At 37.5% G+C, this 17,441-nt stretch overlaps 1 protein-coding gene across 6 annotated transcripts in view; it reads left to right on the top strand.

Annotated features, from left to right (window-relative positions):
- PUM2 (pumilio RNA binding family member 2) overlaps nucleotides 1-17,441 on the top strand; it is a 77,889-nt gene that overhangs the window by 42,353 nt on the left and 18,095 nt on the right. For all 6 annotated transcript variants that reach the window (XR_010605917.1, XM_065630956.1, XM_065630952.1 and 3 more), the window contains exons 8-12: nucleotides 716-841; nucleotides 2,029-2,168; nucleotides 3,864-4,002; nucleotides 11,471-11,614; nucleotides 12,657-12,938. Coding sequence is in view for 5 of the 6 variants with exons in the window: in XM_065630956.1 (XP_065487028.1) it covers nucleotides 716-841; nucleotides 2,029-2,168; nucleotides 3,864-4,002; nucleotides 11,471-11,614; nucleotides 12,657-12,938 (831 nt within the window). In the remaining variant the exon portion in view is untranslated. The remainder of the gene's footprint in view (nucleotides 1-715; nucleotides 842-2,028; nucleotides 2,169-3,863; nucleotides 4,003-11,470; nucleotides 11,615-12,656; nucleotides 12,939-17,441) is intronic.

Below are 17,441 nucleotides of genomic sequence, written 5' to 3' on the forward strand. Positions count from 1 at the left end.
GAAATGCAACACCTTTGGATATGCATGTTAATAGAAACTTAGCAAGAAGCCTCCTGTTTTGAAAGAGAAATGTAGTTTGATGTTCTGTGTTTGCTGGATGAGTTACTGCCTCAGTGTTGGAGTAAGTCCATGAACCTGACTGGCGGGGGAAACCCTGGGTAACGATGCTTCGATGACTCTGAGTTTCTTCAGTTGTCTACTTGCATTACAATCCTTAAATTTAGATTCTTGAAAGTAAGATAGCATGCAATAACTGGCTGTTTAAAAGCCAGATATTGTTATTTAAACTATCTGGTTAGATTTTTTTCCTATTGTCAGTGAAAAGAGATTTGTATCTAGCAGATGATTCATTCTATCTGGCTGATTCGCTCAAGATTTGTCTGATACAGATTCAGTTGCAAAGACTAATGTGACTTAGTTAAAGTTGGGCAAGGTAAATTCCACTTTGAATAATCCCTTCTATGTAAGGGTAGGTGCGTACGTGTGAGAGAACTTTCTTTGGAGTCTGTAGATCCAGCAAAACAAAGCTGTTATGCCTTGGGATTAGCAAGAAAGGACTGGTGTTGATTTCTGTAGCGGCGTACCTGCTCCTAGAAACTTCCAAAGTACAAGCAGTTCTGATTTCAACAGATAACGCTTTGTGATTTGGTTGGTTTGAATGTGATGATGCTTGCTAAGTATCTTAGCTATAATTAAACTCTGTTTGTTACTGTAGCGGGCGTATTCTCAGCAGGCTTGGCTCCAGCTGCTTTTGTGCCAAACCCATACATTATCAGTGCTGCTCCTCCAGGTACTGACCCGTACACCGCAGCTGGATTAGCTGCAGCAGCTACCCTGGCAGGTAACCAAACACTTTCTGGTGTCTATCTTGATAATTTTACTGAATGAAGTCAGAAAAAAGCTGAAATCCATTCTGCTAATTCTCTGTAAATGTATTTCTAGGAAGGAAGGACTTGTAGGAAAATTAATATTGCTGTTTTGAAAAATTTCACTAAAATATAAAGGGATTCAGTTTCTGTTACGTGTAGATTCTGAGTGTTTCTTTCCACTGGACATTCATATGCAACAATTAGATTTGTTCTGTTCTAAAAATGTTTATCCTTAATAAGGTTTCATCTCACATCAGTAGTATGTATTATTTTTGAAAGACAAGACAACTAGCCTTTCCTTGTATGTTTTCACTTGGTTGCATTAATGTTCTGATTCCAGGTTTTCTCATTCCCAGCGGGCATGAGAATAAAGATGCTCTTCAGCATGCTAAAAGGCCCAGACAACAGATAAACCCCAAGCCCAGGAAAATATCTTAAAATGTTCATAGATGTCGCTGTGAAACACTGAGTATTCAAGTCCCAGCTGATGCTCTGACTGGAGCATAACATTTTGAAAAAAAAATCCTATATTTTCAGTTGGTGGTTTTACAGGAAAGACAGTAAAAAGAACCAAAATATACATATACATAATGCATTATGTGTAGAATAAAATGATGCAGAGAGCTCATCCTTCTGTGTTTTCTTTATCAATAGACTAGAAGAGGTAAGCGAGCCCACTCTGAAGAGTGTGACGTAGTACGCAGGGGAGGCAAGAGGCAGTAGTTGTGTTTATAAGCAAAGGAAGCACACAGAAAGGAGGAATAACACGTGATCAAGGTTTCAGTATATCACTGTCAGGAGGATGAATTTGGTTCATTCTGTGGCGTTCTAAAACGATCTGTTTTTCTAACCTTGGAAACTGATTTTGAGTGTTCTTTGATGTATACAAGCTTTGATTGCTCTAAGTTTTTTTTCATTGTCACCTGAGCCTCATAAGGGTATTTTTTTTTTTCATAGAGAAGGTATAATTTGATGTGAATCCTTTAAATTAACCCATGTGTGTCCATGCATCACTGGCTAATATGGGCATTAATTTCTCTTTAATACTGATGTCTATTTTGACATTTAGAGGTTAGATCAATGAGGGATGCTATGAACAATATAAACAATTACTTTAACTAGCCTCAATAAATGGAATAATCATTGTTTCTGGTTTTAGGCCCTGCTGTGGTTCCGCCTCAGTATTATGGTGTTCCATGGGGGGTGTATCCAGCCAATTTATTTCAGCAGCAAGCTGCAGCAGCAAATACCACAGCAAATCAGCAAGCGGCTTCACAGGCACAACAGGGACAGCAACCGGTATGTTCTTCATTAAAAGATGTGCATTTAAAGCCTTACCTTAACATTTGCAGTATATAAGGATCAGCTTCTAGAAAACTTGACGTAATTCAGATGTTGTGTTGTATCAAATAATAAATGAATAGTAAAAATTCTCAGTTTTCTTACATTACTGATCATAGTTTTAAAGGTTCATTTACTGCATGCTAAATATTTGTCTTATTTTGCAGTCCAAATTTTTAAAATAAAAAATATTTAAAATAATTTTTAAAATCCAAGTTACTTTGCTTTTATGTTTATGTCTAGGTAATGTTGTCTGTAGAGTTATTAAAAAAACGTGAAGTTAAAAGCTCATTTAGAAAGCTAGCATAAGGAGATGAAAAGAGATGTTTAACAATTTTAGGAGGATTTTTTTTTTCCTTGGGAAAAAATAATCTGCGTTTTTATTAATTAGCTGGCAAATGAAACGTTAGAATTTTTCTTTGTCTCTTTAAAAAGTAAGGAAATAAAGGTGTTTTCGGTAGTTTTGTTGCTTCATGGGGAAGAAGGATCACCCCATATATTTTTCTGTGACAGAATAACTATTGCAACATTACTATGTGCTATGTGTTATTTTTGCCTTAGTAAATCACGTGTAAGCCATTGTCACAAGAACTCATTGACATTTCCATTTTTTTTAAGTAACTTTAAAAAAAAAAAGCAGCTAATTTTCTATTGTTACCCTGGATACGTTTGTAGAACCATCATATGATCTTTCAGTATAAACAAATGGCCTTTTTCCGCAAAGACAAAACCCAGATCTTATCATGATCTTATGCTTGAATGATTGTTTTGTGTTTGTGGGGTTTTTTTTTGGTGGGGTTGGTTTTGGTTTTTTGTTTTGTGGTTTGTTTTTTTTTAATGTTCAGTCCTCCTGCTGATTGTTATCAGTGAGCTGCACTGATAAGTGAATGTATATAATTTCTCCAATGTTTTTATTTTTCTTTCTTTATAAAATTAATATCCAACTTACGCAAAATCACGTGGAAGATATTTTGTGGGGATATATTGTAAATTGTATTTCTGTTTTATTTTGGACCTGGAAAAGATTATTTCAACCAAGAGGAATAGAGTGGTTGCAAGAATTTAGATTGCTTTTCAATCAGATTCCCAGAGATATACTGTCATAACATAATAAAATAAGCCTGTGTTACATGGTGATGGAGTTTTATGTGAATTCTTAACTTAGTGAGTGCATTTTCTTACAGCACTATTGGCAGTGTAGTGTAAATTATTTAGAGGAGTTACTACAAGTTCTAAAGTATTCAGGCGTGCATCATTCGATTGCCTGAAGATAATGTAAAGAAATGCATTTATCAGGGAAGTACAGGTGTTCAGTTAATAAATAATGCAGATCATAAATGTATCGCTCTCACAGATTTTCTTCCTTACTTTATACTTATTACCACTGATGGAACGTACATGAATTCTGCTGTCCAGAGCAGGGCAGATATTTTATTGTCACATTCATAAGCAAAATAGTTTATGCCTCTTGTTCTCTGTGTGTGTATATATATACACAGATATACCCTTGAAACCAATAAGGTGGCATATTCTCAAAATGAAATTCAGAGCTAAGTGGCATCAAATATGCAAAGCAACTGTTTTAGACCTTTTATAGCATACAATGGGCTTGCCTGCTTTCTTTTTAAGGAATGTCGTATTGGTCTTTTCCAGGTTCTGCGAGCTGGAGCGACTCAGCGCCCACTCACTCCCAACCAGGGGCAGCAGGGGCAGCAGGCGGAGTCACTCGCGGCAGCTGCTGCAGCAAATCCAGCTTTAGCTTTTGGTCAGGGTCTTGCTACAGGCATGCCAGGTATGTATGTTATCAGCGGATTAGGAGAATCACTGGAAGTTAAAATACTGATGTTATTAGATACCAGATTAACTGCTATGTTTATGATAAGCTGCTTAAAATTGAGTTTTATGTAGTTTTATATTGTTCAGTTCAAATAAAATACTGGCACGGGATTCTCAGAGTACAAGAAATTCCTCTAGCATTTTTCATGTGGAGCATTTTGTGTGTGTTTTCTTGTTACAAATGTGTGCACAACTGGTATCGTAGATTTTTTTTGCAGGATAGTTTCATGTACGGTGAAGCAACTACATGCTGTCTTAAAGTCAGGAGTTGTCTGAATGGGTACTCTGATGCAATAGGAAGTATTTGTCTTTCTAATGTATTTTTTACTTGTAGTACATAATAATACAATCTAAAATTCAGAATCCAAAATGAGGAAATTTAAGAGAAAATTACTGCTTAATCGTCCCTGAAGATCACAACATGCTTGAAATAGAAGCACTTGAAAGTTTTGGACCCTCATATCCTTCTAGTATGTGTGGCTTCTGATGACTTATCCAGGGAATGGTTATTCTGAGTCTCAGTACACATGTCATAAATGCACAATGGTTAGCTTGGAGTTCAGCATCACTTTTAAGTGTTTAGTACAATTTTCTGAGCAAGAATGATTTAAGTGTACTTGGCCATTCTTCAGTGCGAAAGTTAAGATTTTACATAGATAATGTTGATGGTAACTGCAAAGGCATTTCATAGAATCATAGAATGTCCTGAGTTGGAAGGACCCACAAGGATCCAACTCCTGTCCCTGCACAGGACAACCCCACAGTTCACACCATGTGTCTGAGGGCATTGTCCAGTTTCTCCTTGAACACTGTCAGGCTTGGGGCTGTGACACCTCCCTGGGGAGCCTGTTCCAGTGTCCAGCACCCTCTGGGGGAAGAACCTTTTCCTCATGTCCAACCTGACCCTCCCCTGGCACATCTTCCTGCCGTTCCCTCGGGTTCTGTCACTGGTCACCAGAGAGAAGAGCTCAGCACCTGCCCCTCCTCCTCCCCTTGTGAGGAAGCTGTGGCTGCCATGAGGTCTCCTTCCCCTCCCCTTTGACTTGTCTAGGTTCTCTCCTCTGTCAGCACTACTTTGAAATGCCTCACAACCTACAAAGTCAGAGTTAGTTTGTTGCTGGATGCTCTGGGACTGCATTGTGCATTTTGCCTCCCATGATCAGATTTTACATCTCTAGGTGCAGAACAGACTGGTTCTTGTGTTTCTCTTGTTTGTTTTATAACTGCCATTTTTATTTCTTCTCATGCAGTAGTATCTTCAGCCTTTAGCATCTTTCTCTTTCACCTAAAATGAGGAATCAGCGAAGTGTGCTGTCACAGCACCTGTCAGATGGTGTCTCTGCATCTCACCAAAGCAGGGGAGAAGGCCTGCAAACAGTGAGGCGTATCTGAGATGCTATAAGCTTCTTCACAAAAGCCTCAAAGGCTTAGCTATACCTTTTTGTGTGTGTTTGTTTATAGTCAGTTGTTGGTTCTTGGTTTGGCCACGGAGCTTTAAGACTGTGAAGCGGTCCGTGCCTTGTAAAAAGCCTGTGATAATTAACTTGAGTCAGATCTGAGACCTTGACCTAGCCCAAATTTGTGACTTAAAGGAAGATGTAAAAGGGGCGTTATTTTCAAAAATAAAATTATCTAGTTTAAATAATTCAAAGCTAACTCTTAAAACCCACAAAAGTGCCCCCTCTCCAAATGGATGATTGAAAGTAGTACTAGGTGATTGAATACATAAACTCAGTCATGTAAGAGCCTGTCCTGTGAAGACTGGACTTGAAGCCTTTTTTCCTCCTCCACAAACCCCAAGAGATTTTCTGCAAGGGCCAGGAACCTTTTTACTCAGTTTCCCTTGTAAGTTGCTTCTTTGTCTCATCTGGTGCACACCTGGATGGCCAGCAAAAAACTTTATAATAAATGTGAACATATTTCAGACTGTTCTGTAATAGGATTTGTGTACAACTGACTTTCGGCTTTACTGACCACACTTTACAGGGAATGGGGCTCAAAATGTAAACAAAAAGAACATTTATTTTCTCAGTCATCATAAGCTGGTTTTGTAGTGAGTCACAGGGAACACTGGTGATACCTCTTTTTAGGTGAAGAAGGACATAAAATGATGAAATATATGAATATGAATACATAATATAAATATAATGATATAATATAATTTAATGATATAATATAATTTATATGAATATAAATATGAATACAAGCTGTTTAGATGGGAATCATGATACTGATTTAGATGTCTGTATTTGAGGTAAATACTTAAGGCTCCTTTTATAGCTAGTGAAGTAGGAACTTTTAGTCTTGTTTCATCAACTATTTTAGTTACCTGATTTAGGATAAAGTGGATTTTGTTCCAGAACTGTCCTTTTCTGTTCGCCTACTGCAAAATTGAGTCAGCATCACTAAATTACATCTAGATACTAAAATGTGATTAAGTGAATCCCAGGTAGAAACCACAGAACAACACATATAATGTAATAAACAAGTGGAAAATGCATGGAATTCTTGTTTCAATGGACTTACACTTCCTCATAAAACACCTAAGTCCAAGTTGAGTTTCAAGCTTTTGAATATTCTTTATAGAGAGAATATTTGTTGTTTGTCTTCACTGTGAGCTGATAAATGAGAGTATGTTATTCAGCTCATCCATACTTGTTTCAGCTGCTTTCTCCTTATACGGCCTTCATGTTAGATGAAATTCATGAAATATCCCAACTACGGGGTTGCTTTTGTTTTCAGATTTGGTATTTCAAGTATTTCAGAATGAATTATTTAGGGAGATGTATTCATGTAGCACTTAAGGTATGTATCTCATCTTAACTCTGAAGAGAAAGCATCTGAAATTCAGGTTACTTTTCATATAATGTTTTTATTAAGTCTCTTTTCAGAAAAATTCCAGTTCTTTTTCAAAACCAGCAAAAGTGAAATATATTTTGCACTGATGTGCAACTGCATTTTAAATTCTTCCAGTCACAATTTAGCAAGTATTTCAGTAAAAAAGGCTTTCTAAAAACCAGACAGTTTCCGACTGAATAAATGTGCAACACAAAGTCAGAGGGTGCTCCCAATTTCATCATAAGATGGTCAGTATATGTTATTTTTACAAATAAAACCAGTCCTTATCACAGAACAACAGCTGGGCTCCGTTTAGTCACTGAAATTCAGGAAACTGTGTGTGGCCTCAGTTGTGTGAGGAGCCCTGTGCTCTGTGGAGATGTCCCTGCTGCGGTTGCTGCCCAGAGGCTGCAGAGCTACCCAGATTGCCAGAAAATGGGTGTCCAGGGGTGGCTCAGCCAAATCCCTCCACGAGGCTTCATTGACTGCATTGGTGAGATCAGGTGCAACTTAGTTTTATTGAATTTATGCAAATGAAGCTCTTAGCAGTGACTTGGTGCATCTAGCATGCAGGTGGGCGCGCAAATTGAATTGTCTGACAAATGTGTAAAACATTGAAATCAACAATTTCTGTCTCAGTTGCATTTTTTTATTACCTAATCGAGGGATTTGAAGTGTGACATTGCAATGGGTCGTTCATTCCGTGCCTCCAAGTAGCATGAAATAGAAGTCTAATTGTGGCAGACGTACAGGGAGTTACAGTATTGGCAAACTTACAATGGTTATAGAAAGTGTAAATCACTTGCTGTTAGGATGGTGAGTTCTCGGTTTGATTCGTGAGAGGACAAGCGCATATTTGTCACAACAAATGGAAGGTTATAGCGGTTCAGGTTTTGGTGAGCTTGGGAGGCTGAAGTGAAGACTGCAGCATTTAAGGAAAGATGCAAGATTAATGCTGAATAATTTTTCAAGTCTGTATGCAGAGGAAAATAATTTGATCTTGGGGATGCTGAGGAAGGAGAAGCTGTAGATTTTCTACGTAGGAAGAGTGGCCTCTACAGTGAATTTCAGGTTAATGTTCCTGTGTGGAGAGGGAGGGGAGGTGTCAGGATGGCGGTGTTAAAAGGGGAAGATAATTGAGTTGGCAGTAAGAAGTGTCACATCTGTTGACTTAAATTGAGTAGAGAGAAGTGCCAAACTGATATACATTTGGGTGTCATCAGCAAGGGAAGTTGCATAGAGGGAAGGGAGTAGGAGATCTGGGCAGAGTTTTGTGGTATTACATAGAAAAATGTGAGAAGAGTGTGTGAAGTATCCAGTGGAAGACACTGAAGAAATTACTGGATGGATCAACCCAACACTAAGAATGGGCTGCACGAGCCAAGAGAACATATTTCCTCTCATTCTTTAAGAACATTTAAAGTTGGTGTGAAAAGAATCCAGAAAGTTTTCAGAGTCTGTGGTTTTGGAGACATTTACAAACCATTCAGCAAAGCAGAGTAGCGCTAAACCAGATTTTTCACTTACATATTCCCTGCTGATCTGGGGACAGAAAGTGTAGATAAAGCAGCTGAATTCTAAAATAAAAGGTGTGATTAGGAACTGATTAGGAAGCAAAGAGCACGCTTTAGTTTTTTCATTGCGGTGGAAGACCACAGGAAGCTTGAATGTGAAGGCACTAAAATGAGCTTAGATAGTTGTTAATTTGGAGGGGAAATTGCCCAGTCGCAAGGAGGTGACGATGTGACAGAGAGGTAATAAAAACTGAAACAGGAAGAGAGAAGGAATTATAAAGGAGATGATCTGCCATGGTGCCATCTTTGACAAGAGAGGAGGCTGGGAAGTAGCTTTTATCTTCGTCTTTATCTCTTTTTCTGGGGTGGGGTGATTGTAAAACACAAGTTTTGCTATGAGAGCCGTTCTTTGGTTATTTACCCTGATCTGAGATGATGTCTCTGAAATTGTATTTTTGATGTCAAAGCAAATAATTTTATACCTTTGAGGCTGCAGATGCACTTAGCGAGGTCTCAGCAATTTCACAAATAGTCCTATGTTGCTTTGTTTTAAGTAGATTTGTGTAGAAAGCTGAGAGGTCTCCTATTCCAGGTCAGATATATTAATTTCAGAGATGAGGAACATAGAAGCACCCATCAGTTCTCATTAATAGCTTGAACCTTCTGTGATGGTATCTCAGTGCTAATGACCTACATTATTATTACTAATTTTGAATGACCTGTTTGTGGTGGCATCACATATAGGATAGTGGCAAGGAAATATCAAGAGAAATTGGGCATTTTGTAATGAAAAAGAGCAAGTGCAAGTTGCTTCCATTTTTTAATTCAGCAGTCATACTAGTCAATTATATTAGAAAAGCTAAAATTAATATATTAACCTGCATTAGTATTAATCCCAGTAAGTTTGATTTATACAATACTGGGTAAGATGCAATACTATGTAGGCTTGTTTGTTTGTTTCCCCCAAGTATTTTGCGTTGGAAAATAGGCTTATTTACATTGTGGGCCTGAAGTTGTATAAAATGCTGTATATTAGTTTCAGATCAGCACATGGGTGTAAATATATGATCAGTCCTCTTTCATACAGCTATAGCATTATCTGTGGGTTTGAACATTTGAATAGGTGGACAGAGTAAGTACTAGTAAATATTAGCCAAATGTTCTGAAAAAGCAGGTTTGTATGATACAGCAGTAACAAAAGGCAGGACCAACAAGGTGTTATCAATTGAACGTTATATGAGTAAAAGCAGAAATGATGTAGCTACTTGTAATTAAATGTCACTAATGTTTGCAGGAATGTATGTGGTATTATGAAAAGCTTTCCTACTGTGTCACTGATGTTTTAATATTCTATGCTGTGTTGTCTACAGAGCTACAGTCCAACAGACAGCAGTCACTGTCGCCTTGCCCTGCCTTGGGAATGTAGCCTTCATTGTATCTTGGTGCTGTAGGTGGTAGAAGCAGTGGCATCTCTAGTGAAGGCTTCCTAGCCAATTCCTTTGTCAGAACCTGTTTTGGTTGGTTTTAACTAGCCAAACTTCCAGACATTCTGTGGGGGACAACTGTCACCCTGTGCTGTTGGTGGGAAAGAAGAAGGTAGATGCACCTGCAATGCAAAACAAGTTGTGAGCAATGAGAACAGGTTTGGAATGATGGTGATGACAGGTTTTCATAACCACTACAGTGCGTTTATCTCCAGAGCCATGAATTGAACCTAAAGATCTGGGTTTTCATCACTTCTCTCCTTTTCAGTGAGTGAGTCTCTTTCATATCTTCAGAGTTTCTTAGTGTGAGAGAATTTGGACCTGTGTCCAGCATCCCTGCAGAGAACTGTAACCACCAGGCCAGTCGGCAGATGGTGTTTCCAGCTCTGTTTTTGGAGCAAGGCATCTAGGCAGAAGAGATTACACAGGTGTAGGAGAAAATATAACTCGGAAGCCTGGGGATTGAGGCGCTCACCTAGAATTAGAGGCCCAGGTATTTATGTTCAGGTCCAAATCTATTTCAGAGACAATTCTGCTAGACCTGGTTCTGAACGTACATGGACTATGACTTAAAATAGAATGGAAAATCTTGGTTGTTCCATGTACAAAAGCAGATGTGTGATTTTTGCAATCTTGACTTTTTTTCTTAATAGTATTTGTATATTTAGACATGAGAGGAATATTGAAATTCTCTTGAATTTTAATGCTTTATAAGAGTAATTGAGCTAAAAATCAGATGGTGTTGTTTTCATTGTCAGCATCCTTTCTTAGATTATCCTAGCTCATCTTACATTTTTTTAGGGATTTTTATTCCCGTTCTTAAAGTGTCAGAGCTTTAAAATTAATTATCATGTTCTTGTCCTAAATAAAGGGGTTTTTTGTTTTGCCCTTTTTTCTCTTTTGTTTTCCTTCATTTGTATCTTGTAACCTGTTTTCCATCCTACTGCTTGCTTTTCTCCTTTTTCTCCACCAGTTCCAACTCTCAACTGAATGAAATTATACTTGGATTACAGTCTTTTTTTCGGTGAAACTGACTGATCCAAGGTATTCCTGCCCACAGAGCATTCCTTTCCTAATGTGTTTTTGTAGATGGACTTTTAAGTGTGGCTAGTTAAATGTATGGAATTGTCAAACTTACATTTAGTTCAGCCCTTTAATTGTACAGACTTCAGTGCCGTTTCCATGTACAAAGGAGTACAAGGGAAATGCAGAATATTTTCAATTGCTAATGAAATTGATTCAATAGTGATCCAAATGCGGCCAGTTGTGTTGTTCCTGTACCTTTTCACTATGGTGTTAGAAACTCAATTTGTTAACCTCGAAAATAAAATTCAACTTCAGAATATTAAATTTAGCTGTCGGTTCTAGTTTTGAAAAATAATGTAGAACGTTCCTAAATAAGATTTTGTCACACGGTTTTATTATGTTCACTGTTGGGGGGTTTTTTATGTCCAGTTCATGTTCTAAGGCAATATGGCAGAAATCCCGTTTTCCCCTTTGTAGTTTGTTGCCAGAAAATTTCAAAGAGAGAAGAAAGGACTTTATAAGACTATCTGTACTACTAATTCTTGTGTTCTGTGTTGTGTAGGCTATCAAGTACTAGCTCCCACTGCCTATTATGATCAGACTGGTGCCTTAGTAGTAGGCCCTGGAGCAAGAACTGGCCTTGGAGCACCAGTCAGATTGGTGGCCTCAACCCCTGTTATCATCAGTTCTGCAGCAGCACAAGCAGGTAAGTGATTGGTCCTGCATGGACGTTTCTTCCACTTTGTACTGAACCTTAACGGTGATTTTGTTGATCAGTATTTGATATTGTTGCTGTGTTTTGTACGCATCTGTGAAGTTCTGTAGTTGTGAAGGATATACCATACATGCTCTCTTTCTTACTGTCACCTCCCTTTCTCTGAGAGACGCTGCTGTTTCTCGGAGAAGTAGTTTTCCTTTTGTAATTCAAATTTACAGTCCTTTCCCCATACATACACAGGCATGTTTCTGCTAATGTTGCTTGTCAGATATGAACATTTTCCCCGTTCCTCTCCCCATGCATATTACATGCACTTCTCATCAGTCCCCTAAATGATGTCCTCTAGGAAGCATCAGTTCATTGCTTCAGCCTGTCAGAAGATGGAGTGCTCTGGGGCCTTGCTGTGCCTTTCTCCTAAAGTATTTTGTCCTGAAAATTGTGGCAAGGAAAAAACTGTGGAATGGACAGCAGAAGAGGAGAATTAGTAGTATCAAAAACCTCTAGTTTTCTTTTTCTCTTTTTATCAGTGATAGGATCTGGTACTACTTTACTGGACCATTGTATTTATTGCATTTGTTAAATTAAAATCTGAAATACTGGATTAAATTAATGTGTTCAGTAAATTAGATTTTCAGTTAATCTAAGCTTCTTTATCTGTGCAGAACTTTCTTCTGACATTAGTAGCTGAAGATGTCTTTTCATGACTCTTAGCTGCAACTCTGCTCTTGCAGCTTTGGATATAAAAGTACAGTTCAGTAAACAGTAATGTCTGATATGTTTACACTGAAAATTCCCTCAATTACAGCAACAATTCTGCAGCCTTGACTAGCTTACAACCTATACTGTCTTCATTTTTTTTCCCTTGGGTAATTAAGACTGTGTAATACTATGAAGTCTCTCAGTTCTTTAATATGGGAATTTCTGCTTGTTTAAGAAGGCTTTGAGAAAACATGATTTAGATCTGAATAGTCCGTTTTCAGTCAGAAATGTTTGAGAGAGTTAATTGTGATTGAAAACATGTGTCTTACAGCTGCAGCTGCTTCAGCTGGAGGAACAGCAAACAATCTCGCGGGAGCCACGAACGGTCTTTTTCGGCCACTTGGTGCCCAGCCACAACAACAGCAACAGCAAACAAATAGTAGCCTCCAATCCAATTCATTTTATGGCAGTAACTCTTTGACCAGTAACTCCCAGAGCAGTTCCCTTTTTTCCCATGGCCCTGGCCAACCAGGAAGCTCATCTCTTGGCTTTGGAAGTAGCAGCTCTTTAGGAGCAGCTATCGGCTCTGCACTTGGTGGATTTGGCTCATCAGGTAGGTTGTTCATATAGTGAGGAAATTCTGTGAGATTCTTGTGTTAAGCAAAAAAAAATGTATCTGTATCCAGTCATATTATATCCGCATACATAAAAAGAATGCAAAAATAGGTTGAGTTAAGAATAAATTATAGGGGAAGAAAAAGAGGTTTTTTTTAAATTCATTTGGGCTCTGTATACAAGATGGATTTTTGAAGAATATCCTGTAGTCATAGATATCTCCAAAATACTTTTCCATAGTGAGCACTGTACCCTGCCCCAGAAGTTTATAGTTTTTAGTAAGCTTTTTTAATTTTCTAGGAAGTCTTCATTCTGTGTTTAAAACAACAATTGGTGATGTTTGAGATCTGCGTTCTTTTGGTGTAATTTTCGTGTCAGGAAAATTCCTAAATTTAAAAAAGTAAATAGCATATAATTTTCTAAATTGGAGCTAATATTAAAGTGTCTGTTTTCAAAACATTTTAATAGGATTTATAAAACAGGAAAACTTAATACCCCAAGAATAGTCCTTGTTAACTCTAGTAGGTTTACTCTTAGATGCAGTTAAGTCTAAACAGTTCTGTGCAAGCTGAGGCCTTAAACTATTTCAACAGACATTATCAAACTGTTGCATTCTTTAAAAATAAATCAGGAAAAAAAAATCAGTGTTGTCATTATATTTCTGCACTATTGCAGAAATTTCTTATTTGCACAGTTTTTAAACATGCAAGGTAGGTTTTCTTATATTTCAGATTCCCTATTAGTAAGGCAAATGAAATATCTTTTCTAAAGAATATTTCCTTTGGCTATTAATCTCTTAAGTTACAGCACTGAATTGCTGCTAATTATTATTTTAATTAAGTCAGTGGAGCTTGTTTATAATCTTACGTATCTTGCAGATCGTTAGAAATTTGGGGAAACTTCTGTACGCTTAACAGTGTTGTTTTTGAAATCAAATGCCCCATGCAAACTAATTTAAAAAAATATGTTGAAAGAAATGTAAACAGTGAAGACTATTACAAGATAGCTTAGTATATGGAAAACCAGAAGGAAATTGGAAGGAAAAACACACCCTTCAGTGTCAAAAGATGATACCTGTTATTTGGTAATTAAGTGGAAGTGGATAGTGACATCAAATATACTGCATACCAACACAGAGATTTTTCTCAGTGTTGTTTTTCGTAAAATAATCTGACAGGTTATTTAACGTAACAAAACTAGTGCTAGAAAATCCAGAATGAAGTTTTACACTGATCCTCTCCAATATCTGATTTTAAAGAGTACACTAGGAGGCTCTAAACATATCATCTTTAATTTAAAAAAAAAAAAAATGTAGGGGCTACTCAGTCATGTAGGCTTTCTTAATTTTCCATAATACCACAGCAGGTAGATATTATTTACAAAGTAATTGTGCTATCCAAGTATTGTATTTTGTGATATAATTTGTCCTGAGCTACTTGTAGGATTTCAGTGAATTCTTAGCAGCTGTGTCTCACTCTAGGTACAGTTTCATTTCATTGATAGATAGTGATCCTATGTACTTAATGCATTGCACCCGTTTTAAGTCTCTAGATAGAATAGTTTTAAGTCATAAAAGTCTTTATCCAGCATTCTCACAAGGACCTCCATAGAATAAAAATTTCAGTTGTGTGTCTACTTCAGAAGAATCAGTGTAGTTTTTTCTGGCACAGGAGATGAAACCTTTTTCTTGTAGGAAAGATCAGTTCCAAAGCCTTTAGCACAGTGTACACTGAAATCTTGCAGCAGTATCCTGGATGATTTAATTAGCATGGGAGTTTCCACAGGGACGTAGGAATCCTTTCCTTTTGCAGTTTGAGAAGTGCTGATGAAAGGTGCTATCTAAACCTGAAATATTTTTAGTAGTATTATTGGAATAAATGTATATTGAAAGTGCCCTTCTGCCAAGTATAAGTACTACTTGCCATAATAGCTGGTTTAAAAATGCTTCCTGAATATTTTTAAATAGTTCCTGAGCTGTATGTATGTATGAATTGAATTACACAGATAAGTACTTATGTAAATGGGTGTTTATGCATGTTGAGGCAAATTAAAAACAAGTTTAATTTTTTATCTAAGTTCTAGCTGCTTTGTAACTCCACTCAGCATGTTGTAAAGGTTGAATTTCAGTTAAAATGCAGCCATGAAGATCGACAGATGTCAATACAGATCTTGCCTTTATGTTTTCAGTTGTTGCAGGGAAAAAAAAAAAAATAGCTCTGCGAAAAATGCAAAGGTGAGCATGTTCTAGCTGAACAAGTGAACAACAAAGTAAATGCAGGAATAGGCAAGCATACAGTCTAGATGGCTGTATGCACTTTACAATCTCTGTTCTTTTATTATAAAGTTATTCATACTCCATTTTAAAGGTTCAGGTACATGACAAGTTACTGCAGCTTAACAGGTAGCTGAAGAATTAGATCAAGTGCGGCAGCTTTCTAGATGCTGGGACCAAGTGTAAAGTCATTGTATTAGCTTACACAGTGGTGAAGAGCACTACACAAATCCAAATTATCTCCTGGTTTTTGTGAGCTTTGCTTGTGTATGTGTGAAAATGCAGCTCAGCTTGGTTCATGGTAGCTTGTTAAGCTGCAGTAATTTAGCTGAGTAAGAAACCTGGAAAGAAAGGTGAAGTTTGCTTCGCTTTTTTCACAGTTTGGAAAATAACAATCCATCATGTAGCATTGTATTGACATTCACATGGTTCACCAGCTGAGCCAGAACCTGTAGAACTAGTCTCAAATCTTGAGATTTCTTTCAACTGTTGCCTTAATTTGCTCTTCTGATTTCTTAATCTCCTTGCCTAGCTAGTCCAGTATCTCTTCCTTCTGGCTTCTCCTCTAGTATGTCTTTCTTCCCAGTGTCCAGGCAGCATTTCCCTCCCTCTTCCCCTCCTCCTCCCAAACACTTTTCTGTTTCTGCTTGCACTGTGCGATGTTCCCATCATCAGCTCGCTATTCCAGCCATTTTGCCCCACAGTCACATACACCTTCTACAGCTTGACTTGTCTTCAGAACTGCTTTCTTTTCATCCTCAGTCCCACTGGTTTCTAAAGTGCTTGCCAGTTTTCTTGCGGTCTCCTTGTTGGCTCCTTTGTCTGACCCTTCTCTGCTCCTGGTTCTGGGTTTTTTTTTCTATTTTTTTTCCTTTTTTTCCTTTTTTCTCTCTCTTTCTCTCCTCTGGTCTGTTTCTTGTGTTTGGCCTTTGCCTCCTCTGCATTTGAAGTGGAAAACTTCATTTCCACACTGCCTGATGGGCCTTCCAAACACAAGGTGGGATATCGGACAGCAGTTTCAGAGGCTCTTTTTTGGCATAGCACACGGGAGCCCAGAAGTTCAATTTCAGGGAAAACCTTTATCAGCCACCTCAGATGTGCCATAGATGGGCAGGAGTTTTAAGTTTTCAGCCATGAGTCTGTAGCAGATCTGTGCTGAAACTGTATGATATGTGATTTTGCTAAGATTTTTAGCTCAATCCAATGGAGTGTGAGAATAAAGGTCTCCTGTTGCTGGCACATTAGTCTGAGTACATTAAAGCATTAACTTCTCCAATAATACATAGCTGGATTCTTTTACTAGGGATAAAGCATCTTTTTTCACCTGTTTTTCTAAAATGGCAGTATTGTTTGGGCAGAACTTCTTTGAAATATTTGGTCCAAGCAGGTACCTGCCATGTAAAGTATTCGCCAAGTTACTAATGTTAGGAGGAAACCAATTAGTGTCTTAAAATGGCAAGTGTCAGACACCCTTCATATTGGGCCATGCTGCCAGCTGTAGTAGGGAGGTGCCTCCAAAGGTAAAGATTATGGAATTATAAATAAATGTTGACCTTTTCCTTTTTAAGTTGAAGAACAATTTTCCAAATTCAGCTTAAGAAGCATCTTTGTTACCAAAATATTCTCAATCTTGGTTTTGCTTATGAGTATAATAATGTCCCAGTGTTTAAAATAGACACTCTAGTTCGATGTTTCACTAGTATGCAACAGATACTAGAATTTAACATTTCTAAAAGCTCTTTATTGTTCTATTGTTATCCTAGACTGTTCACGGTCCTGCTGAGTGATGCTGTGCAGGATAACCAGTCCTTCACTAAAACACTCTTATCCAAAGCTTCCAGTCTAATTTGACTTTCAGAAATACTGGTAGCAGTAAAATTACTTTTTCAGTTTCTCACCTTAATTTTATATTTCTGTTGCGCTTCTCATCTTCTTCTTAGCCTGTTCCTTCTGTATATCTTTTCAAAATACTTCTTTGAGAACCATAATTCTTGTAGGGAATTTTTAGTGATTTTTTTTTTTTCCTACAGGTGAGGGGTTCACAAACATGAGGAAGTTCAGAAACAGCTGAACAGCAACATAGATTATTTTCTGAACCCTTAAACAACAACAACCAATTGTCTCTAGCCTTTTTCCTGAAATCATGTAACGCTGTCTGACTAATAATTTAGGGTGGAAAAAAATTATCAAAGAGTTCAGTGGAAGTATTTTTAGAATCATTTATTCTAT

Source organism: Caloenas nicobarica, chromosome 3 (genome assembly GCF_036013445.1).
Source record: "Caloenas nicobarica isolate bCalNic1 chromosome 3, bCalNic1.hap1, whole genome shotgun sequence".
Classification (NCBI taxonomy): Eukaryota; Metazoa; Chordata; class Aves; order Columbiformes; family Columbidae; genus Caloenas; species Caloenas nicobarica.